Below are 26012 nucleotides of genomic sequence, written 5' to 3'. Positions count from 1 at the left end.
ATTTAACCTTAATATTAATGTTTATTTTAAATTTTAGTATTGAAAATTGATAACTAATAAAATTACAAAAAACTCTTGAACTTTAAATTAAGTTTATTATAAAAATAACAACAAAAAATAAGTAAAAAACTTTCTTAAAGTGAAAAATATATTGTTTGGTCTATAAAAGGAAAAGTACAGGTTGTTTTTTTTTTTAATTGTTTGGTCTATATTTTGAACTAAAATCCTTTCAAAATGGTGCCTACTATTTTAATGCTTTCTGAAATATGACCTAGGAAGGTGGATTGAAAGATAATGGTTCAGATTATTCATTTGTGATTTTTTCATGAGTTTCAAACTAAAACTCAAGTCAATAGCATGGACATGATTTTACACTTAGTGAAATTGAGAAATTGCTAGAGAGCAACAATAAAAGTTTGGCTGACTTCCCAACCATGCCTCAGCAAAACATGACAATGGTTTCAGAAACATAAAATAGGCTTATTCTTGATGAGATAAATTATGATACAGAAGCATTGGCTACTGAGCAGATTTACTTATTGTCTAAATTTACATATGAACAAAGAAGTATTTATGACAAAATTATGTTAGCTGTTTCTAAAAATGTTGAAGGAGTTTATTTCCTTTATGGTTATGGTGGTACTAGCAAAACTTTCATTTGGAAGACCATATTTGCAGCCATTCGATCTAAAAGAGAAATTGTTCTCACTGTTGCATCTAGTGGAATTGCTACTTTATTAATACCTAGAGGCAGAACTGCTTATTCGAGATTTGTCATTCCTATCAATGTGAATGAGGACTCCACTTGCAACATCAAACAGGGAAGTCACTTGGCTGAGTTAATTATTAGATCAAAATTGATAATATGGGATGAAGCTCTAATGTGTCATAAAAATTGTTTTGAGGCTATAGATAGAACATTTACAAATATTTTAAGATTCTCTAATTATGACAACCTAAACAGGCCATCTAGGGGGAAAGTAGTGGTTCTTGGTGGAGATTTTAGACAAATATTACCAGTAGTTCCAAAAGGAAGGAGACAAGACATCATTTATGCTTCTATTAGTTCTTCTTATTTGTGGGAGCATTGTCAAGTGTTGGAACTCACAAAAAAACATGAGACTTCAAACTGGAAGTTATAATTCAGAGGTTAATGATTTAAAAAAAAATTCAGATTGGATTCTAGGCATAGGTAATGGAACAATTGGTGAACAATTAAATGAAGAAATTAAAGTTCAAATACCAAATGATCTACTCATAAAGGAAACTGGTGATTCAATTGCTTTTATTGTGCAGTCAACATATCCATCTTTTTTGGACAACATGATGCATTCTTCGTTTTTTCAGGATCGTGCTATACTAGCACCAACAAATGAGATTGTTGACATGATAAATGATTACATGTTAGACTTAATGCCATCAGAACAAAAAACATATCTCAGTTTGGATTCCACATGTAGGAGTTATGCAGATTTTGACAGGCCTGATAATATTTACACTCTGGAATTCCTCAATACTATTAAATCATCTGGTCTTCTAAATCATGAGTTGAAGCTGAAGACTGGCGTTCCTATTATGTTATTAAGAAACATAGATCAATCTTCTGGCATGTGCAATGGAAGTCGATTAGTGATTCCTCTAATGGGAACTTATATCTTTCAGGCTAAAGTTATTTCTGGAAACAATGCTGGTCAAAAGGTATTCATACCAATATTATCTTTGACTCCTTCATATACTAAAATATCTTTTAAGTTTCAAAGAAGACAATTTTCAATTGTTTTTCTTTTGCAATGACAATCAACAAAAGTTAAGGTCAATCTCTTAAGCATGTTAGAATTTTTCTTCCAAAACCACTTTTTTCTCATGGTCATTTATATTTAACAATCTCTATGGTTACCAATCGAAAGGGATTAAAGATCCTTATATAAGCTTGTGATGGAAAAAGTATAAAAATTATTACAAATGTGGTGTACAAGGAAATCTTTCAAAATTTAAATTAAGTTTATTATAAAAATTATAACTTTCTTTTTTATCTTAGTTTTCAATCTATTTATATTTAATATTATTCAATATAATATAATTTTATTATTATATATTTTTTATTTTTAAATTATAATTTATAATATTAATATATACTAATATACAATATAAACAAATTTATGTGACATATAAATACATTTACTAATTTATAATTAAATTATTATTAATAACAATTTTAATGTTTAAAGTCACATATAAATTATTTTTAACTGTTAAATTTATTTTTAATAGATAATTTATTTTAAAAAATAATCAAAATTTTTATTTTATATTTTTTCTGTTATATTAAAAATAAAAAATTTTATATTTAATTATAATTATTTTATAAATAAATTATATATATATATATATATATATATAATATGTTCGGACATATTTACTAGGCATAAGAGAATTAATCTTTTTTATTTCTAAATTATGTGCTATATAATTTTGTAAGATAAGATATGTTTTTAATATTTATAAATAGTTATATTTATTTTATTCTTTTAATAGTTTTAGTCTTACAAAATCTGTTTTTAAGTATATTGTAAGTTTTAATACAATATATAAATTATTTTATATTTAAAATTTTAAAATAACAAATTAGGTAATAAATATATGATTTAATAAGAGGAGGTTAAATTATGATACATGATAATGGTTTCAGAAACATAAAATAAGTTTATTCAATAAAATAAATATTTTTTATTCTTGAATTGTGTGTTATATAATTTTTTTGTAAGATAAGATATATAATTTTATTTCTTCAATAATTTTTGTCTTAAAATTTTTTAAATATATTAAAAAATTTTAAATATATTAAATTTTTTTTTATTATGGATCATTATGTTGTGATATGTATGTATACATGTTAAATTATTATAAATTAATTATAAGAATATTTTTAAATTTTATAGATTTAAATTTATAATCTTATAAATTAAAATAATATTTAAGTTTAATTCTTTTACTTTTAAAGTTAATTTATAAATATTTAAAAATATATTATAAATCTTAATACAATGAAATAATTTTATTAATAATAATATTAATATATATTAATTAATTTTAAAATTTAAAAAAGTTTAAATATTGTTATATATATTTTATACAATTATTTTTTATTTTATAATTATTATTTATTATATCGTACTATGATATAATAATTTGTCCTAGTACGGTTCGAGTCACCTTCCTAGTTTAATAATAAAGAATAATCTATAAATTTATGTTAATAAATACACTCAAAACGATCGCTCCTGCAGTTGCGCCGGAGAATCAAAACGGCATTGCGTCTACCCAAAGCGACACTGTGAAAAAGGAAGAAAGTCCACAAGAGACGGGTGTTTGTTGGCACTTGGCATTGGGTTAATTTCATCCATTCACGTAGGAACTACCCCAACAACATTGATGCCATTCTTTAATGGTATTGCTTGACAAGTCAAACAAAGAATAGTAGATCCAATAGCGTACTTTTATGTCATTTATGAATCATTTAAACATCTTTCACCTGTCTCCATGCCTGCGCTTCCAACAAGAACTTTCCTTCCTTTTTTTTTTAATATTTGAAATTCCCTAAGTTTTAATTCACTTTAAATTAGACTACTAGTATTTTATAAAATTTGAAAACATCTTCAATTTTTTTATTTCTCTAGTATTATTTATCAACTACTCGAGATAATGTGAATTAATTAAAAAATAATTCAGATTATTAAAATTCAATATCATCTATAACTATTTTTATTTTTTACGTATTTCAAAATGTGAAAATTAGTTACAAATATTTTCTTTTAAATACTGAAAAAATCTAAAACAAAGACAGTTTTATTATATATAATTATTTTACTTTTTTTCTAAGTATTGAATACAATTTTACTTTAATTAATATTAAATTAAAATAAGTAATACTTGAATAATATAAAATTATTCAAGTCTACTTCAACGTACTTGCTATTTGCTAACATACATGTTATCACATATTTAAAATATTTAAACTTAACTTATAAAAGTGATTATCGGTCCCTTAGCAAGTGTCTATTATTATTTTTCATTAGTCTTCTAAATTATAAAATATGATGAAATTAATAATTTATTTTAAAAAAATATAAATATTTTTAAAAATTTTCTATTAAAGAAAGCATAAACTCAGTCGAAAGTTAACAAAACTTTTATAAAAATTACAATACTTTTCCTAAAAATAAAAAATAAAAACATTTAATGTTCTTCCATCAGTCTTTCTTGTTTGGTGTGGCACCAATTGCAACCAAACATGTATTAGATTGGGGACTGGGGAGGAGCAACAATACCATACTAAGCCTTCCTTAATCTTGCAGAAACTACCTTTTGTTCCCACTATGATGGCTCTTCCTTCACTATTCTCTCTCTTCATCTTCATAGCCTTCGTCTTCCCCATTTCACACTCAATACCCTTCATTGTCCTTCATGGTACTTTCACCTCTTCCATTTTTTGTTTTTTGTTCACGTTTTTCTTACCAGAATATTCTTGTTACTTTGCTCTTGCTCTTAAGTGTTAACTTATGGAAGATGCTTGATTATTACTTATTAGTGAGTCTAAATTTTTATTTTTTATTTTTTGAGATTTTCATTTCATGTTATAAGTCTGCGTTTGACGAGGTTGATGAAGGTGTCTTGCCCTTACTTGCTTGTTTTTTGAGATTCTACTTGATTAGTGCATATACATTGAATCATTGCACTGTCTTTTTTCAGTTTTTTATATAATAAATTAATTATCTTATATTACATTTAACGAAATATATTAGGTTAATCTAATTCCTTTCTGCTGCCACATCTGCTTTCAATTAAGATGGATGCATGGTATTGTAATCTGTAATTTTCGTGTAGTTACTTATATTTTGGAATTTTAGGACCTATGAATTGCCTTGTGATACTTGAATTCTGTTTTTGGTTTGCCATTCATATAAATGATAATGATTCTTGATTGCAGGAATTGGGGATCAGTGCTCCAACCATGGGGTGAAAAAATTCACCCAGGAATTGATCAGCGACTCTGGTGCTGAAGGATATTGTGTGTATGTTTGCATTAACTTTTATGTTAATATCCTTACCATATTATATAAAGGAAAGGAATTTTGATTGTTTTATGTCGCATTCTTTTCTAGTATTTTCCCTAGCCTTTGTTAACATTTTATACTAAGAAAGGAGAGGCTGTAATTTTGTTTTCATGACTAATAAAGATTCCCTTTTTGTTCAGTGAGGTAGGCAATGGATCATGGGATTCATGGTTTATGTCTTTGAACAAGCAGGTAATAGGTCAGAAGGATTTGCTATGTTGAAGATATTGACAGCGTTGATGATTTCTTACTTGTTTTGTTTTACATGTCTGCAGGCTGAGATTGTTTGCAAAAAGGTGATAAAAGGATTGTTGCAGTGTGGTGGTAACATTTCTTTCTAGGATTTTCAATTTAATCTTGCTACATTTCCCACAATGTACAGGTGAAGCAAATGGAAGAATTGAAGGAAGGATACAACATTGTTGGACTCTCCCAGGTAAAGCATTAAATGGAATTTTCTTCAGTTTTCCTCTTGTTTATACGTTCATGCAAATTGTCATTGTTTCTATCCTTCAGAGCACTAGTGGGTGCTGATTATTGATCTATTAGAAAGCAGTTGACCTTTGCAAAAGTTTTAAAAAAATTTTAGATGATGTCAACAATGTAGGGAAATTATGTTGACAGAGCTACGTTCATGTGTTGTAAAAGTTGATGTCGAATAAAGGTTCTCATCCTTCTTTTAAATTTCATAATCATCCAATAAAGTTATAATTCATAGCAGTCAATAGCTAGCTATAGGGGAGTAGCAGAGCAACCTCGGGCTTCAGTGGGATTCAAATAGCAAAAAGCTTTCAATAGCCACCAAAGTAATGGCTTTTTGCGTTCTATAGCAGTGCTACCATGATATAGGATTTGAAACCCTTCTGTTTTGACCATGCACACGTTACCTCTGTTTTGACCTTTATTCCTTCACACTTTACAGGACTATATTTTTTGTCCTGTTGTTTTGTTCTTTTCTTCCTTTAGATCTCCCTGTTCAAGTTTTGCTAATTTTTATCTAATGTGTTATGTTCTTTTTCTATTAATTTCACCATCAGCTTTCATGTTTTTTACTTCATTACTATTTTTTTATTGCTCCTAGATTGATGGTGATTGTGTGTGTAAACTGACTTATTATTTATCATGGATTTCTTTAATTTTGGGCTCTTTTTTTTTCTTGTTTATGAGTATTTATATGTGAAGGATAAGTTTATTAGTTTGTATTATAATCATAATTATAATATTTGAAATAGTGGTCACTTTGCTTCCTGCTATAGCGCTTTCAAAGCTGGTTGCTACACGCTACTATTTGAGATTGATAACTATGAGTTTTATACATTATCTTAGGCACCATTCAGCTTCACCAACGATCTCCTTCTGTTGAATACAAAGCTATTAGCATTCCTCTTCTTTCTTATAGTGGTTGCAATCCTTCAAGCCATTGTAGTTACTAGGTTCAGGCTTATAGGCCTAATACTGCACAAGCCAAGTTCCCTTGATAAAATATATCGTGAATATCTTCTCTTTTCCCCTTTTGCTTATGTGTTTTTTGAGCATGTTTTCTGGAAGTTGTGATAGTGTATTATACATTTAATTTCGTTTAGTTACTTATTTTTCTGAAAAGAGAGACAGGGATTGATATACTATTGGGGCAGATGGCCAATCTCCAATCATTCTATGTTTCTGTTTCTTTTAGTGCATGGAATGTTAATTGGCTGCTCTATTACATAATTCATCTCGCATATGCTTCTCTTTTATATATTTTAAAATCTTTTGTCCTTCATTCTTGAATTTCTGATCTTACAGGGGAATTTAATTGGTCGAGCTGTGGTGGAATTTTGTGAAGGAGGACCTCCTGTAAGAATCTAAAATTTTACTTGTGCAATCCTTTTAAATTTTTTTGACTTATTGCTTTATCTGTTTTTCTACATTGTACATACTCAGCTACATAATAAAAAATACACTAGAGAATAATGGTTTCTGTGAAATATTAACTAGAATTCTTATCTATAATTGAGAGGAGGCAATAACTGAAATTATAGGATTTAATACTTTAGAAGTGGGACTGCAATGGAAAAAGTGACCAGTGTTAAGAAAATTAAGAGAGTTGTTTCTAAAAAAATTTTAGGTTGTTATACATGTGCATATAATTTTCCATTTACAACTATAGATGTAGGTTAGCTTTTTGTTTTTAACTGTGTTTCATCTTTTATTGTTTCTTATTATGATGATAGAAATGGAAATGTCATTTTTTTTATTGGTTTGCTATTCACGTGCTTTGAATATATATCAATTTAGTTTCTTGTTCTGCTTCTCTTTCTTGTATCTGTGTTTTAGTGTATTAATTTCTCTCTCTTGTATTGTTGTCCTTCTCATGAAAATCTCTTCTTTCTTATTTTTGGAACAGGTTAAAAATTTCATCTCTTTAGCTGGCCCTCATGCTGGTACTGCTTCAGTTCCCCTATGTGGTGTGAGTATCATCTTGGCTTTCCAGCTCATGCCATTATAATTTCTGTGTTTTGTGGTATTGATTTTGGAAATACTGCATGCTATATTATCAATTTACTTTGTGCTAGCACCACGTCATTGGATCAGTCACCACTTCAATTATTTCATTAGAAGGTTCAAAGAGACATCAAGAATGTTAATGCGAATGTTAAAGCCAGAATCAAATGCTTTGAGTATTTGTATCATGATAGAAATGGTTCTAAATAAATAGGAAAAACTGGAAAATATATTCAAGACAAACTTGAGACTCATGTATGAACTGAATTAGAGATGATAAATACAAAAGTGCAGACTGTATCCCTTTCAGCTTATTTGAGAGACCTGGACTCTCCTACTATGGTAATTTTCCAATCTCGAAACCTCACAAACTCTTCCTCCTTCCTCTTTATACAAGTCCCCACCTTATTGTAATGTTCTGTCTTCTGGACAGTTACAATCTTTGCCTCTTCTGTATTAATTCCATCCCCCCACTATCTCAATTAATTAACAACCAGACAATCACTTTTATCAATAATTCCATGTGGCTCTAATAGTCTGTTACCACACTTCTTCCTGCTGTAAACTTTTTTAATGGTTGGTTTGCTAACACTATTTACTGAACTTGATCACTGACATGAAGGAAAATAGCAGCAGTCGAGATGAGTGCAAACAAGGACAAATATTAAAACTCTCAAGCAATAATAAAAAGGTTGTTGGAACAGGTTAGACCGGGGATCCTGTTCGACAGGTATGCTATATTAGGTGATGATGTTCTCATCACCGATCCACTTGTGGCAGAACAGTACCCAAGACGACTGTCTTAGCAAGATCTGAGGTGAGAAACCACAGTAGGTAGCCGGAGCCAGAGAATGAGTTGAATACAACCGACATATAATGGAATGGTGTGAAAAGCACTTTCTGTTATTATTTTACTATTTGATAGGCTTTTATTCTATTTCTCTTTTAGGATTTGATTTCTTTTTTTAGGATTTGATTGCTGTTTCTTTTTCCTATAATTACCTTAGTGATTGTATTAGGGTTCATCGAAAGTTATCAATAAAATTACAAGCAAAAAGGGGATTCCCTTTGTGTCTTCTTCTGCGTTTTATGGCAGACGAGACTAGAGCACTGGAACATAAACGTTTGGAAGAAACAATAAGGTTATTGAAGGAGACGACAGAGAAACAAGTTGTTTCTTTGTCTAATCTAACAAAGATGGTGGCGGCTATCAATTTGAAATTTGATCAATTCACCACTCTGAATGACGATTCAATTGGCAGTAGCAGGTGTGGTCGGAGTGTGTATGATTCTCAGAATAACAGTGGTTTTGTCTAAACTTGATTTTCTAAATTGAATTTCCCTAAGTTCGATGGTGAGAATCCAAGTGGCTGGGTCTACAAATGCAACCGATTCTTTTGCCTTAACGGAGTTGAAGGAGAAGAGTTGATGAGTATAGCTTCAATTCATTTGGAGGGTAAGGCTTGACTCGTTTCAGGGATACGAAGTAGCTAACACAAATGTCAGCTGGGCAAAATTTTCAGTCGATATGGTCTCTCGGTTCGGTCCTAATATATATGAAAGCCCAGTGGGACAACTAACAAAACTGAAACAGACTTCTGCAGTAAGGGCATATCAAGAACAATTTGAAACATTAATGGCCAGAACTAGTGGTTTACCTGAAGATTTTTTGTGTAATGTTTCATTAGTAGGTTGAAGGATGCAATCAAGAATCAGGTAACCATGTTCAAACCAACAACCTTAACCCATACCATTGGGTTAGCTCTACTACAGGAAGGCACAATGGAGGCTATTCTTAAAGAAGCCAAAGGGGTACATAAAGGTGGTGTTAATATCACTAATTATTCAACAAGCAAAAAGATCGATAACAATTCGCCTCCGATCACGAGAATTCCTGCCGTTGAAATGCAGGAAAGACGAGACAAAAAGCTATGCTATTACTGTGATGAAAAGTATGAGCCTGGCCACAGAAGGAGAGCCAGGAAGATGATCAGGTTGCATCTGAAGGTGATGATCATGTTGTTTCTCTTCTTGCAATCTTTGGATCAGCCTCTCATCAAACTATGAGAATCCGTGGGAACATCAAGAAAAAGACCATTATTATACTTATTGACTTGGGAAGCACTCATAACTTCCTTGACCCAGTTGTTGCAAAAAGAACGGGTTGCATAATGCAACATGTTAGCCCTATGAAAGTGGTTGTGGCGGATGGAACCAAATTTGTGAGCGATGCAATTTGTAGGCAACTTAAGTGGACTATGCAGGGGAAAGAGTTTCAACCTAATTTGAGACTTTTACCCTTAGGCGGTCGTGATATGGTCTTGGGAATTCATTGGCTAGCAGAGTTGGGGCTGATATTATGGGACTTCAAAAGTCTGAGAATGGAGTTTTCTGTTATGGGAAGAAAATTTGTGTTGAGAGGTGCTACTATGGCTCCTATTAAGATGATATCTGCAACCTGTATTCAGCAAGAACTGAAACACTTGTCTCAATCATATGCTGCCCACATCTATTCCATACGAATAGAAGGTGAAGAAAAGATAGAGGAAGATGAAAGTGAGTCCAAGGAACTTGTTCACTTACTGCAGCAACACTTGAGTATTTTTGCTAAGCCAAAAGGATTACCTCCCCAAAGGGAGTACGATCATAAAACACCTCTTGTGCCAGGGTCAGTTCCACCCAATATTTGATCATATAGGTATCCTCATGTGCAAAAGGGAGAGATTGAAAAGATGGTGCAGGAAATGCTCAAAATTGGAATGATCCAGAGAAGTGTGAGACCTTTCTCCTCTCCAATTTTGTTGGTTAAAAAGAAGGATGAATCATGGAGGATGTGCGTGGATTATAGATCCCTCAACAAAATACCATCAAAGATAAGTTCCCTATCCCTGTTATTGACGAATTATTAGATGAGTTACATGGGGCAAATCTTTTTTCTAACTTGTATCTCTGATCTGGTTTTCATCAAATAAGAGTAAATATTGTTGATATTCATAAAACAGTTTTTAGGACCCACGAATGGTATTACGAATATCTCTTTATGCCTTTTGAGTTAACTAATGCTCCATCTAATTGCTACAAGAAGGCAGACCAATAGCATACATGAGCAAGGCCTTGGCACCTAAAACTTTAGGCCTTTCTGCTAATGAGAAGGAGATGTTGGCAGCTGTAATGCTGTACAAAAATGGAGACCATACTTGGTGGGCCATCATTTCCAAATAATTACACACCATCTCAGCTTGAAGTATTTATTGGGACAATGAATCTCAACTCCGATGCAGCAGAAATAGCTCAGTAAATTGGCAGGTTATGATTATGAAATTATTTGTCGCAACGGCAAGGAAAATAAGACAGCGGATGCCTTATCCAGGTTGTTGGAGGAGAAAGATGAATCTGTTATTATGGCTTTATCGTGTCTTGTAGCTGATTGGCTGAACATTTTCAAGATGAATGGAAGAAGGATGAGAAGATTCAACAATTAATCCAAGAGTTAGTCGTTGATCAAAATTTGTACTCTAAGTTCTCATGAGCAAATGATCAATTGAGATATAAAGTGAGGCTATGGTTGGGGGAAGGATCCACTTTGAAATTAAAAATATTACAAGATGCTCTTGGTGGGGTCAAGGGAGGACATTCAGGAACCAAAAAAACCCTTAGAAAGAATAAGACGAGCTTTTTATTGGAAGATGAGGAGAGAAGTTTGTAGATTTGTGGTTAAATATGAGACTTGTTAGAGGAATAAATCTGAAACTGTAGCAACTCTTGGGCTTTTACAGCCACTTCCTATACCAGAACAGATTTGGTCTGATGTATCCATGGATTTCATAGGAGGCCTTCCCAAGTCCTATGGCAACGAGGTTATCTTAGTGGTTGTGGATAGACTAAGTATGCTCATTTTTTTGCCTTGTTTTATTCTTTTACAGCTAAAGAGGTCGCTCAACTGTTCTTAGATAATATCTATAAATTACATGGGCTGCCACAAGCCATTGTAAGTAATAGGGATCGTATTTTTACCAGTCAATTTTAGGAGCAGCTCTTTAAATTACTGGGAGCTCAATTGTTGATGAATACTGCCTATCATCCCTAAACAGATGGGCAAACAAAAATTGTTAATGAGAGTTTAGAACAATATTTGAAGTGCATGATAGTAGATAAACCCAAGGAGTGGAGTAAGTGGTTACCATTGGTTGAATGGGGATACAACACCTCATTTCATCTTTCTTCTAAAATGACGCCATTTGAAGTGGTCTATGGTAGGAAACCTTCTTATATTTCCTATATCCCTGGAGAATCCTTGGTGGCAGCAATAGATCAAGCTTTGAGGGATAGAGAATTGATGGTATGCCTTCTCAAGGAAAATTTGCAGCAAGCCCAAAACAGAATGAAGCAAATGACAGAACGAGCTTTTGATGTAGGTGACTGGGTATATCTTCGTTTACAACCTTTCAAGCAAACTTCCTTAGCTCTTAAGGTTAACCGAAAGTTAGCTCCTTGGTTTTACGGACCTTACAGAATACTCCAGAATGTTGGACTCGTGGCTTACAAGCTAGAATTGCCTCCTCAGTCCAAGATTCACCCTGTTTTTCATGTTTCATGTTTAAAGAAGAAGTTAGGCGCTGCCAATGTTCAGCAAACAGAACTGCCCCCTGTCCAAGAAGTTGGGAGAATGTAGTTAGAATCCCTTGCAGTCTTAGACAGGTGCATGATCAAGAGGAATAATAGACCACTTGCACAATACCCTAAAGATGCAACCTGGAAAGATGCTTTAAAGATCACACAAAAGTTCCCAGAATTCTAGCCTTGAGGACAAGGCCAGTTTTCCAAGAGAGGGGGAATGTTGCGACAATAATTATTTCCCTTATTTGATAGGATAATATTTCTATTATTATTTTTCTATTTGATAGGATTTTATTCTATTTCTCTTTTAGGATTTGTTGTAAAATATAATTAGGAGATTTGTTCCGTAATTAGGACATATTTGATTTGTACAGTTTTTTATTTAAATTTATTTTGTACATGCTCTTAATAATTAAGCAATTCAAATATTATTCAAATAATATTCTGTTCCTTTTTTCAAGTTGGTATCAAAGCTCTCGATCCAGGGGGCTCTGCTTCCACATCTTCTAGGCAGAATTCATTGCTGCGAATCTGCTCACTTTTAGCACCATTTGCCGCTGTCCGCCACCGACCACCGCGGACCCGACCGGAAAACACCCCAGTAAGAGCGCTTCTTCAAGGTCGACCTATCCCCAAAATTTTGCTGTCAATCGCCGGTTCAGTCTTCGGCACATGTACGTCACGTGCCGCCTTCCTAGCCTCCATTTTTGACCAAGCCACCACAAACTTGGTCACCGACCATTCCTGATTCTGTTTCAGGGGTCGTTTCATCTTAATACGGCCTTTTAAGTACTGTTAAGAGATTCTACCTTACACAGTAACTGTTCACCAAACTTCTGTTTCTGCATTTTATTATTCTCCCAATATGTCTGAAGACAAGACAACCCCTGTCCTGAGTACCAACGATCTACAAGTTCTGCAAGGTTCTTATCGCCTTGATGGGCAAAATTATTTACAATGGGCTCAGTTGATTCGCACAACCCTCAAGAGACGGAAGAAGTTGAGTCACATTGAAGGAGACCCTCTAGCCAAAATGGACCAAAAATATGAAGCTTGAGATGATGAAGACTCTCCGATCATGACCTGCCTGTGGCATTCTCTGACACCGGAAATCAGCCGAAATTGCATGTTTTTCTCCAATGCGAAGGAAATTTGGGAGAACCTTAGAAAGACATATTCTATGAAGAAGGATGCTACAGCATGTTATGAAATAGAGAGCAAGATCTTTAATACCAAACAAAGGAGTCTTTTAGTAACAGATTACTACGGAACATTGAATGGTTTGTGGATTAAGTTGGACCAGTTTCAGAATTTGAAAATGGAGTGCACAGCTTATTCAAAAACACTAATAGAATTCCTAGAAAATGTGCAAATCTTTAAGTTCCTGCATGGACTAAACTCAGAGTTTGATCTGATTCAGGTTCAGATTTTGGACAAGAATGAACTACCTTCTCTCTCAAAGGTGTTCTACATTGTACGAGGTGAAGAAACTCGGAGGTCAGTTATGTTGGAAGGGGGCAGTTCTATTGATGGTTCAGCCTTAGCTAGTGGCACGGGTCCTATAAAAGGCTCTTCTTTTGGAAGGCCACCAATAAAAGCGAGCCGTGATGATAGGTGGTGTAGTTATTGTAGGAAGATGGGCCATACTAAGGAGACATGTTTTAGGCTTCATAGGAAGGAAAAGGTCCTCGAGCGAATTAGAGGGTTCAAAGGGCTTACACAACAACGTGTTAATCAAGTTACATCTGACTATGAAAGTATGCAGAAAATGAGGTACTAGCTCTCAACAAAGCAGAGTTGGAACGCCTAAGGGCTCTTATGGACTCTCTTAGTAAGACATCTAGTTTTTGTTCGTTAACCATGACTGGTAAGAGTTCTAGCTTCTTATACTTTAAGGGTTCTGATACTGAGAATATCTGAATTATAGACTCTGGTGCTACTGATCATATGACACCTCATTCTCTATATTTTTCATCCTATACTATTTCATTTGGTAACCAACATATCACTGTTGCTAATGGTTCTCATACCCCTATTACTGGTCGTGGCAACATTCAACTTCAACCTTCCCTTCTTTTAAAAAATGTGCTTCATGTTCCACAACTGTCTAACAACCTCTTGTCTATTCATAAGATCACCCAAGACTTAAAATGTGCAGTTACTTTTTTTCACTCCCATTGTGTTTTTCAGGATCTTGCCACGGGAAAGACGATTGGAATTGCTAAAGAGCAAGGCGGGTTATATTACCTGCAGCATGAAAACAGTAAAGAGTGCACCAAACAAAAGGCACTCACATCCAACCATCAGATGAATTCAGAATCTTGGTCTTCCTCCCAGATATGGCTTCAGCACAAGCGTCTTGGGCATCCTCCTTTTAGTGTCCTTAAGTCATTATTTCCTTTCTTGTTTACGAAAAGCGTCAGTTGAGTCCTTTCATTGTGATGTCTGTCAACTTGGTAAACATCATCGAACAATTTTTCTTCCCAGTAATAATAAAAGTTCAAAACCTTTTGATCTTGTTCATTCGGATGTATGGGGGCCTGCATCTACTTCTAATATTTTTGGTGTCAAGTGGTTTGTTTCTTTTATTGATGACTGTACATAGGTTACCTGGATTTTCCTCATAAAAGATAAGTCTGAAGTTTTCTAACTATTTGTTAATTTTTACCAAATGGTTCAAATACAGTTTGGGAGTCCTATTAAGAGCTTGCGTTCTAATAATGGGAGAGAGTATGTAAATCAAAATCTCTCCAATTTCCTTAAAGAAAAAGGAGTTATTCATGAGTTAACCTATGTGGACACTCCCTAACAAAACAAGGTTGCAGAAAGGAAAAATCGTCATCTCCTTGAGGTTACTAGAGCATTACTCTTCCAAATGTTTGTTCCTAAGTCTTACTGGGGAGAAGTTGTTCTCACTGCCACATATTTAATCAATAAATTGCCCTCTCGTGTTCTTGATGGTGTTAGCCCTGTTCAAGTCATCGAAGAAAGTTAGATCATGTCTTTGGTTGCTCAGTTTTTGTTCATGTTCACAGCACTCATCGAAGAAAGTTAGATCCTCGGGCTATCAAATGTGTCTTTATAGGTTATGCCTCAAACAAAAAGGGATACAAATGTTATCAACCCCAAAGTCGTCGTGTCTATGTCTTTAAGGATGTCACCTTTCATGAAACATAACCTTTCGTCACTAGTACTCAGCATTAAGGGGAGAGTAATTTAGAAGAAGCTGAGTTCCTTGAGTTGTTATTTATTCCTTTGTTGCAAAATTCTACTCTTATGGAGGATGACAAAGATCCTAGACCAATGCAGAATAACGAAGTTAGGCGTTTTAGGATCCAATATCAGCAAAGAGAAAAACTCTACTTAGTCAAACAGCAACTTCAATTGTTCGAACCAGAGATAAGAACTCATAATCTTAAGGACACTTTAAATATCTCTTGTGATCTTAACCCAGATAATTTACTAATTGCCTTAAGAAAAAGAAAAAGATATTGTGCCAAATATCCTATATCCCAATTTGTGTCTACTAAAAATCTTTCTATGCAGCACCAAAGTTTTATTTCAGCTATTGATTCTATCATAATCCCTACATCAGTACAAGAAGCCTTAAAGGATAAGAACAGGGTTCAAGCCATGAATGATGAAATTAGTGCATTGGAAAAGAATGAGACTTGGGAGATTATAGAGAGACCAAAGGATAAGAAAGTAGTGGGTTGTAGGTGGATATACACTGTTAAATATCACTTTGATGGCTTTCTGAACAGGTACAAAGCGAGGCTGGTTGCAAAAGGATACACCCAAACCTATAGGATTGATTATGATGAGACTTTTGTTTCAGTGGCAAAAATGAACAAAGTCAGAATTATCCTCTCCTTGGTAGCATACTTTAGTTGGGAGATACATGGGAGCCTAGATGAAGAAGTATACATGGAAATCCCACCTGGATATGGTGGTGTTGGTGGAGGGAGTAAGGTTTGCAAATTAAAGAAAGTCTTGTATGGCCTTAAACAGTCACCTCGGGCCTGGTTTGGGAGGTTCACTCAAGCCATGGTATCTCTAGGATACAAACAAATCCAAGGTGATCATACTCTCTTTGTCAAACACTCAGAAGATGGCAAACTCACTCTACTTTTAGTCTATGTAGATGATATGATTATTGTAGATGACAATGAGATGGAAAAACAGAATTTGAGGAAAAAGTTGGCTGCTCAATTTGAGATGAAGGATCTTAGTAAGCTAAAATATTTTCTTGGGATAGAAGTTACATACTCCAAACAGGGTATCTTTATTTTTCAAAGGAAATACATTCTTGATCTTCTTAAAGAGACCTGTAGGACCACTGGAGCACCCATAGAGCAAAACCATAGAATTGGAAATGATGAAGAAAGCTCAAAGGTGGATAAGACATAGTACCAGAGACTTGTAGGAAAGCTCATATATTTATCCCACACCAGGCCAGACATAGCCTATGCGGTTAGTGTAGTTAGTCAGTTTATGCATGATCCAAAAGAAAGACATTTGCAGGCAGTAAATAGAATTATTCAATACTTGAAGGCCTCTCTAGGGAAAGGATTGCTATTTAAAAAGGAGAGAAACTTATCCATGGAAATGTATACTGATGCTAACTATGCAGGATCAGTTGTTGATAGGAGGTCCACCACAGGATATTGCATGTTCTTGGGTGGAAATTTGGTGACATGGAGGAGCAAGAAGCAAAATGTGGTTGCAAGATCAAGTGCAGAGGCAGAATTTAGAGCTATGGTACAAGGGGGCTGTGAACTGTTATGGATGAAGATAATACTTGCTGACCTCAAAATAAAGTATGAAGCTCCCATGAGACTGGTTTGTGATAAAAAATCAGCCATCAACATTGCGCACAATCCAGTTCAACATGATCAAACAAAGCACATAGAGATAGACCGACATTTCATTAAGGAAAAATTGGACAGCGGCCTTATAACCATGGTAGTCAAAATCGAGATTCTACGTACGATTGGAGAGGGGGTTCAGGATCATAACTCAGAATCGTAACACGGAACGTAAGATCTTATAAAATTGTATATATACATATAAAATAATATAAATAGGAAGAAAATAAAAACATTAATTCAAACTACAGTACTTTAAAAGATGAATATTAAGAACATGTCCAACATAAACATATTCCAAAGTTCTAAACCAAATACAAAATCAATATTTAAACTTTAAATATCTATTTTATCATATCTAAAATATTTTGATAATAAAAAACTTCATCGTCTCCTTCATCATCTTCATTTGGCCCATCTTCTTCATTTGGTCCTTCATCTCCTTCATCATCTAAATTGTCTATATTAGGAACATCACCAACACCAACATCTTGATTTGAACATTGATCTAAATCCAAGTCCTCATCTTCATTAAGAGTATCAACCTCAATGTCCTTATCTTCTAAATTAGTTTCTAGGCCCAAATCTTTATGATTTCTCTATCATTGTTTTTCACTATCCACTCATTGTCAGATGGAATATCATCTACATTTATGTGAAGATCCTTCACTTTCCTAGCTGTCTTCTTCTTGGCTAATTTTGAATTTGTCATAACAAATACTACATCATCCATTGTATTTTGCTTCAAACGGTTTCTTCTTTTAGTATGCACCTATCAAATAATAATATATTAAATTATAATTTAAGATACAAAAAAATAGTTGGCTAGCCTAATACATAATTTTAGAAAAAAGAATTTCTACTTACCATCTCAAAGGCACTCCAGTTATGTTCACATCAAGAAGAATTGCATGTCAAGCTTAGTATTTGAATAGCAAATCTTTGAAGCTCAGGATACTCATCTCCATGAGACATCCACCAATTAATTGGCAGACGCATATCAATAGTTTTTCTAACCAAGTGACTACCAAAATTACAAGCTCACTTTCTAAATGAATCAAGTTGACAATCAATTTTACATTGTTCATCTTGATCAAGCACTATCCTTATCAAATAATCATATAGTTCACGCTTAACTTCAAGATCAGTCTTAAATTTAGGATTATAGTGCATCCTAGGATTAAGAAAATAGCCTACAGCATGCAAAGGCCTATGGAGCTGTTTATCCCATCTTTCATCTATGATATTCCATATAGGTACGTAACTGATAAAGAGCAAACAACAAAGATTCAATATACAATACAATATAGATCACAAAATAAAGACTAATTAAATTTGATAATAATTATAGGTAGTTACCTTTTCTTAACACCATTGAAAGCAATTTGAATATTCTCTTTAGCTTGATCCATTGCCTCATAAATAAAGCCCATAGTTTCCTCATCTGAATCAACCATTCGAAGATCTTTGATAAGAGGAAATGATGCCTTCAAACAAGTTATTATATTCTTCCAAAACTCTTTATCTAAAATCAATTCTTCTATAACTCTCTCATCCTTTGTCTTAGCAAACTTAGAGGACTTCCATTCATTAGATGTGAACATTCTTATCAAAACAATTCTATTTTCTTGAAGGCACCCTAGAGTCAAATAAGATGTAGCAAAACGAGTAATTCCTGGCCTTATCAATTCTTTGCCTTTGGTAAAATGTTGCAACAGAGAAATAAGACCTGTCCTTAAATAGATGTAGGTTGTATTTTTCTACCTTTTGGAATTGTCTCTTCATGAATCTGTATCTTCTTTTCAAAGTCCTCCAACATCAAATCAATGCAATGTGCTTTTTTGCATCAACATCTCCCCTGCAGCTTTATAATTTGCTGCATTATCAGTTACAACTTGGACTACATTTTTCTCATCAATTTCTTCAACAACATCATCAATTATTTTAAATATTTTATCAGCTGTTTTTTCTATATGAGATACATCAATAGATTTCAAAAAAATAGTTCCTTTAAGACTATTCACCAAAAAGTTCAATATTGTTCTCTTCCTCTTATCAGTCTACCCATCAGTCATTAATGTGCATCCAATAGTATTCCATGCAGCTCTATGTTCTTCTAATCTCTCCTTTGTTAACTCTATTTCCTTCTTCAAATACTTTACTCTAATTTCATGATAGCTTGGTGATTTAAATTCAGGACTATGGCTAGCAATTAAATCACACATAACAGAAAATTCATCACTTCTTGCCACATTGAATGATATGGCATTATTATAAAAAAAAAACCTTCCAATAACTTGACAAGCCTCCTCTCTTCTAGTTTTGTTGAATATATTGTTGATTGTTGCTTGGGTGCTCCTTTTCCAAAAAATATTTCCTCCTCCAGTCACCTTATTCTCGTTTTTCTTTTGCTTCCACTACTTGTATCTAAAGTCTCTCTCTCAGCAAAGGAATTTGATTTTTTTATTCAAATTTTCTTGCATGCTTACAAGTAAACTTCACATTTGCTTTGACCTCGTTTGGAACAGATTTGCATGCTCCAACATTTTTGGCTGTTTGAGCCAAGTGATGCTTCAATCTATAAGCACCTACACTTACAATTTTTTGACAATATTTGCATTGAATTTTTCTTGTACCTTCAATTGCAATCCCATATTGCCATGCTACATCACTTTTGTTTCTCGGTGCATTCTTTGGTAATGACTTGGAGGGAGGAGCTTGACTACTGGTTGAAGCCATTTTATCTAATGGTAACAGACAACCATAGCACAGAAAACAAAAAGCAGAGCACAAAAACAAAAGATAAAGAAAATCTTAGTCACACACAATAGCCCAGAGATGATGAAGATGAAAAAGAAAAAAACAGAGCACAAAAATCAGAAAATCTCAGACTCAATCGCAAAAAAATTTGAGTCGCCAGAGCTAAGCCCAGTCCCCAATCGCAGAAAAGTTTGGGATTTTAGGGTTCCAATCCCTTTAATGTAGTCGGGTCGGGTCGCGGGTCAAGGGGCCCAAAAAGTCTTTTTTTTTTTTTTTTTTGCACGTCAGGATCATGCATTTCAACAATTTTACGCTCCAACAAGCATGATCCCACTAATCCTACCAAATCGTGTTTCCATCACCGATTCGACACTGAAGCTTGGCTGGAGATTGTAGAATCGTACGATTCTACGAGCTGAGACGCAATTTTGACTACCTTGCTTATAACCACCAAGTACATTCCTTCAAGACTGCAGCTGGCCGACATGTTCACCAATGGACTTCCCATTGAGCAGTTTAAAGATCTTACTTGCAAGTTGGGAATGATAGATATACATTCACCAGCTTGAGGGAGAGTGTTGTAAATTATAATTAGGAGATTTGTTCCGTAATTAGCACAGATTTGATTTGTATAGTTTTTTATTTCCTTGATTAGAAGACTATTAGTATATATAAATGTATTTTGTACAGGCTCTTAATAATTAAGCAATTTAAATATTATTCATATAATATTCTGTTCCTTTTTTCAAGTGGATTGTTGTTTCCTTTTTATAGGATTTGATTGCTATTTCTTTTTCCTATAATTACCTTAGTGATTGTATTAGGGTTCATCAAAAAAGTTGTTATCAATAAAATTACAAGCAAAAAGGAGATTCCCTTTGTGTCTTCTTCTGCGTTTGTTGTCGTTACATGAGGTCACACTTCTGACTTCCTACTGTGCTTATGTAGAACTCTAATCCCCTACTCCATTCACTTCATTTTCCTAAAATTGACCTTGGTTATCTTAGGGTGCCTAATCAATGATTTACCATAGCTTTGTTAACTTTGTCCACTCTAAATTGACAATGGAAAAAATCTTATCATTTTTTAAAAACTAATAAGAGCATATATTTCTTTTCTGTTTTATGGTATATCTTTGATAATAGATATGGTAGGGGACTGAAAAATCAAATGTGTTAAAAAAATTTGTAACATAAAATAGAGTGAAACATTTTATCAATTTTAATCTTCCTGAAGAGTCACTAGAGTGTTATCAAATAAAATTACTAAAACTTCTGCAGTTGTCTCGTTTCATCTGCATTTGTGTTCACTTGTACCTTGTGCAGAGTACTTTTGATTCATCGTTTATGCAATGCCATGTGCTGTGGTTGGTTGCAACATATTGCAACCTTTACTTTGACGCTGTGTCTCTGAAAATTATTGGTCATGTTAGCAGTAATATGCGCAAAAGAACAGATTAGAAGAATGCAATAATTCTCTTTTGCCTTGTTCTAACGTTTTTGAATGGTATTTTGTTTCAACAGTCAGGAATCTTCTGCTTCTTAGCAGACACCCTCATCAAGGGAGAGGTTTACAGTAGCTATATTCAGGTATTTATTTTCTCCTCTATCTGATCTCTATTTTCTTTTTCAGTTTTACAATATTTCCTTTTTTTCTTTTCTAGCATCTTAGGGTGCACTTTATTTGTTGTCTCATTTATTGGCATTTAACATTCATTTTCATTCACACATTGACGTACCTCAATTTTAAAATATTGCAGGAACACTTGGCTCCTAGTGGATATCTTAAATTACCGAATGTGAGTGTTATACTCTTTGTTAATAATTCCAAAGAAATTGTGTAATGATTGGTGCTTATTTATCTAAAAAGTGCTAATGGAGCAATAAGTCATGTTTTGGTAGTAGGTTTGTGTAGTTTTCAATTTCAAATATATTTTTCCACGGAGGAGTAAACTGCAGAGCCTTTTTTTCTACTCTACTATTCAATTATATAATAATCTGTATCCATGTATCATAGTTATATGTTTGCTTTAAATTTGCTCAAAACCTTGACGTTGATACAAATTTTGATTTCAGGCCATACCTGAATATTTGGAGAAGTGTAGATTTCTCCCAGTGCTTAACAATGAAATACCAGATCAGAGAAATTTCACTTACAAGGAAAGATTCAGTAGCTTGCAGAATTTGGTACTTATCATGGTAAGTCCTCTAAAGGTATTTTTCTTTGATATTGTTATAAAATTGATTATTGCCAGCTTATTTCATGAGAAAAACTTACATATATGTCATCTTATTTTATACATTAACAGTTTCAGCATGACACTGTTTTAATACCAAAAGAAAGTTCCTGGTTTGGATATTACCCAGATGGCTTCTTCAAGCCAGTTTTACCACCGCAAGAGGTATGATCAGTAATTCAACTTGGATAGATTTTTGCCTGTGATATAAGTTGCCATATTCAGAATTTTGCTTTACAACTATTAAATGATATCAATGAATTTGCTTCCTTAAGATTCTTTTACCCGTTTAAGTCATAAATGTCATTGCTATTTCAACATTGTGGAAGCTGTAGCTTCTATATTAATATGAAATTCTTGGCATTATTTACTGTTAATTGACAGCTTTAAACCACTGCACTGTGATGTAATGTTGACTAGTATGGTCTGGCAATTGACTGTTGTAACTAAAACTATTACTCTATTTTCACCAAAATAAAAAACCAACAATCTATCTGCACCAACACATTACTTTTATTGAAGGATCTTGTTAAAGGCACGATAATGATAAATAAAGGAGATGACAATTCATGATTGAAACTGTAGGCTTTGGCATATGAGGTAATTAATCAGTGTGATACAATGATTTTTATGTCATGACTTGGAAGTCATATCAAATAAGCAAACCAATAGGTCGACTTAAAATACAACTAATAGTTCTGCAAAACATCAAATGTCAACTTTCGTGTGAGATTTCTTGTTGTAGTGGACCTACGTATTTTGTTTTACTCTCTTAATTGCTTTGCAGACAAAACTCTACATTGAGGATTGGATAGGCTTAAGAACTCTAGATGAAGCTGGCAAAGTTCACTTTATTAGTGTTCCAGGAAAGCATCTGGGAATCTCCAGGAAGGATATGAAACAGCACATAGTGCCATATTTGATGGACCAGACATCATCGAAAGATAGCGCCAATATGGCTAGCTTCTGGAGGATGCGGGGAGTTAATCAGAGAGTTGTTCAAAGCAACACAATGGAGCAATCTCAAATGGAGGAGAAAGAACCATCGATCACTCCATTACTTGATGGATCGTCATCATATTGGTGGCCTACACCATTTAAGACTTTCATTGGTGAATTGATTGGTATTGATGAAGAGGAATCTACTAAAAGGGAGTCATCACGTTATACTTGATTGTTAAACTACATCTATTAAATTATGGAAAAACGTTGTGTTTGGACTGATCTAGAGAGTTAGCCCGCATCAAACTAGATACATATTGCATAAGAGTGTGATATGTGTTGTATTAATTCAGTTATTAAGGATTGAAACGCTTCATATGAAATGCTTAGGTGTTCTATTTTACTACCGATAATTTCCTCTAGTTTACTTTACAAACAGAAATTTACAGTTAGGCTTAAGAACACTGGTATAGAGGGAATAGACTAAATGTAAGCTTCACCATAAATTATCTGAATGAATTACATGGTACAAAATGGTTTACCGTATGCCAATTATGTCGCAAACATGCATGGCCATGCAATATTAGTAAATAGACTATGTCATTTATGCTGAAAATATGGTAGTCAATTTTTTACTTTTTATTTTATTTTAAATATCCAGGTTAGCTAGTATCAACTAAATAAATTATTTAAAAGTTTCATCATATGTCATTTATACCATAAATTGTTAGTCATGCTGCAAACCGTACGAGTGAATTATACAACAAATTTGTTTGCCACTTGGTATTCATGCTGCAATTGTGTTCAAACATGCAAATTATTAAATGGATTATATGTTATTCATGCTGAAATTATGATGGTCTACTTTTTATATTTTTTTTTCATTTTAAATATCCATGTTAGCTGATATGAAGTAAATAGATTATTTTAAAGTTTCACCATATGTCATTTATGTTGTGAATTGATTTGTCAGTATAAATTATGAAAGTGGATTACATGGTACAAATTTGTTTGCTACATGGCATTCATGTTGTAACTATATATTTAATTTAAACTTTTTAAAAAGTTTAATTAATTAAATAAGTCTTACTTAAACTTAAAAAAAATTATTAGGTCTATTAGAACAATTTATTTAAAATTTATAATAATATATTAAATAATTTTATATAAAGATTATAATATAATAATATGTTAAAATTCAACCGTGACATTAGAGTTTACGATTAGTGCTAGATGTAGAGTTATTAATGAATATCGCTCATTTGAAGGAGGAGTCTATTGAAGAATTAATCTGTGGTGGAGATTGGTTTCGTCACAAGCATAATTTGTCAAGAAAATCAAAATTAATAACTTCTAAAAATATTTTTAAAAATTTTTTTAATAACTATTTTTAAAGTATTTTTATTCTAATAATATTTTTCTTTATTTTGAAGGTTGATGAATAACGTGAAAAGATTTCCTTAAAAATCTAATGATATATTTGTTACTTCTCATTTACTATGAAACAATATTGTTATTTGTGCATTTTAAACTTTTGTTTGTTGCATTTATTAATTTTATATTTAAAATTTATTTAGTTATATAGTATTTGTTGATTTAACATGTAAGACTTTATACTACTAGATTTGCTTAATAATTTATAAATTTTATGTTTAAAATTTATTTAGTTATATCGTGTTCATTTTATTGTATTTTTTATATGTATAGTGATTTACTTATTTAAATTAAATATGTGATTTGAAAGTGATAAATAGGAATATGTAATTTTATTATATATATATATTTAAGGTATTAAATTATTTTTTTAATAGTTTATTTAGATATATAACTTTTAAAATGATATACTTATTTAAATGGTTTAATAGTCTGTTTATAAGGAAACTTAATGACTTGTTAAATGTCTCAGTACGAAATAGGCTATTAAAAAAGCTAATAGGTCAAATCATGTTAAGCTTAGTAAAAAGTTTATAAAAAAATAATAGACTAGACTTAAACTTTAAATTATTAAATAGGTCAGGCCTATTTATACAAAGCTTAGTCTATTTTCATCTTTAGTAACTATGCCCTAATATGTAATATTATTAAATAGACTAAATGTCATTCATTCTGAAATTATGGTGGTTAATTTTTTACTTTTTTTTTTTTTAAATATTCAGGTTAGATGATATAAAATAAATAAATTATTGATTAAATTATACATTTAATCTCTATAGTTGATACATATTTATAAATTAGTCTCTATACTTAAAAAAGTTACGTTATAGTCCCCATACAAGTTTTTTTTATTTACGTTTTGATCTTGTAATTTACATTTTAGTTCTTGATGTTATAACAATGTTAACAATGAAATTAACCAAATCATAACAAATTTAGGTGTTTTAAGTAAAAGGACTAATATGTAAGTTTTTTTAACTATAGGAACTAAAATGTAAGTTTCTTTAAGTATAGACACTAATTCATAAATCTGTCAAAATAAAAACCAAATATGCATTTTAACTAATTATAATTTTAAAGAAATTACACAATTTGAACTTATCATCCTAATTAAGAGTTTATGTAATTTTTGTAGAGATAAAATACTTAACTAAACCTATTTTTTTATATGGTATATTAAAATCTATAAAATCTTTGAAAAATATTTTTTATGTAAGAAATGAAATATTTATTGTATTTGAGATGTGAAATTTATACTATTATTCAAAATTTTGAAGGATTAACTTTATTATATAAATGAATTTTTAAATGAATTTTTAAATTTTCTATCATGATATAAGTAAACAATTTTTATATATCTATTCAAAATCTTATTAGTTGATGTATCTATCAATTAGATAATATATATATATATATATATATATATATATATATATAGACATATCTAGTTTATTTTTGTTTTATTACGTCGACTCAAAAAGACTAGTATATCTAAATATTTTTTTAACTATAATAAAAAGTCTTTGTCATATATGAATTATTCTTAATTTTTTATTA

At 32.3% G+C, this 26012-nt stretch overlaps 1 protein-coding gene and 1 pseudogene across 3 annotated transcripts; both read left to right on the top strand.

Annotated features, from left to right (window-relative positions):
• Positions 1–881: 881 nt before the first annotated feature.
• Positions 882–1928, top strand: LOC113870221 (annotated as a pseudogene).
• A 2312-nt stretch (positions 1929–4240) lies between these two features.
• Positions 4241–23519, top strand: LOC113868617 (palmitoyl-protein thioesterase 1-like). Of its 3 annotated transcripts, none has more exons than XM_027504365.1 (12): positions 4241–4467; positions 4988–5072; positions 5255–5306; positions 5390–5410; positions 5497–5550; positions 6900–6950; positions 7501–7563; positions 21367–21432; positions 21603–21641; positions 21919–22041; positions 22152–22244; positions 22867–23519. In XM_027504365.1, exons 1-12 carry the CDS (start codon positions 4377–4379, stop codon positions 23251–23253), a joined length of 1125 nt encoding a protein of 374 aa, XP_027360166.1. In that variant the 5' UTR covers positions 4241–4376; the 3' UTR covers positions 23254–23519. The 3 variants fall into 3 exon arrangements, with proteins under 3 accessions (XP_027360166.1, XP_027360167.1, XP_027360168.1); XM_027504366.1 differs by having other exon boundaries at positions 22158–22244; positions 22867–23465; XM_027504367.1 differs by lacking the exon at positions 6900–6950 and having other exon boundaries at positions 22867–23465.
• Positions 23520–26012: the final 2493 nt, after the last annotated feature.

Source organism: Abrus precatorius, unplaced genomic scaffold, assembly GCF_003935025.1.
Source record: "Abrus precatorius isolate BTA unplaced genomic scaffold, Abrus_2018 Scaffold6, whole genome shotgun sequence".
Taxonomy (NCBI): Eukaryota; Viridiplantae; Streptophyta; class Magnoliopsida; order Fabales; family Fabaceae; genus Abrus; species Abrus precatorius.
This window is presented reverse-complemented; position numbering and strand designations above follow the sequence as displayed.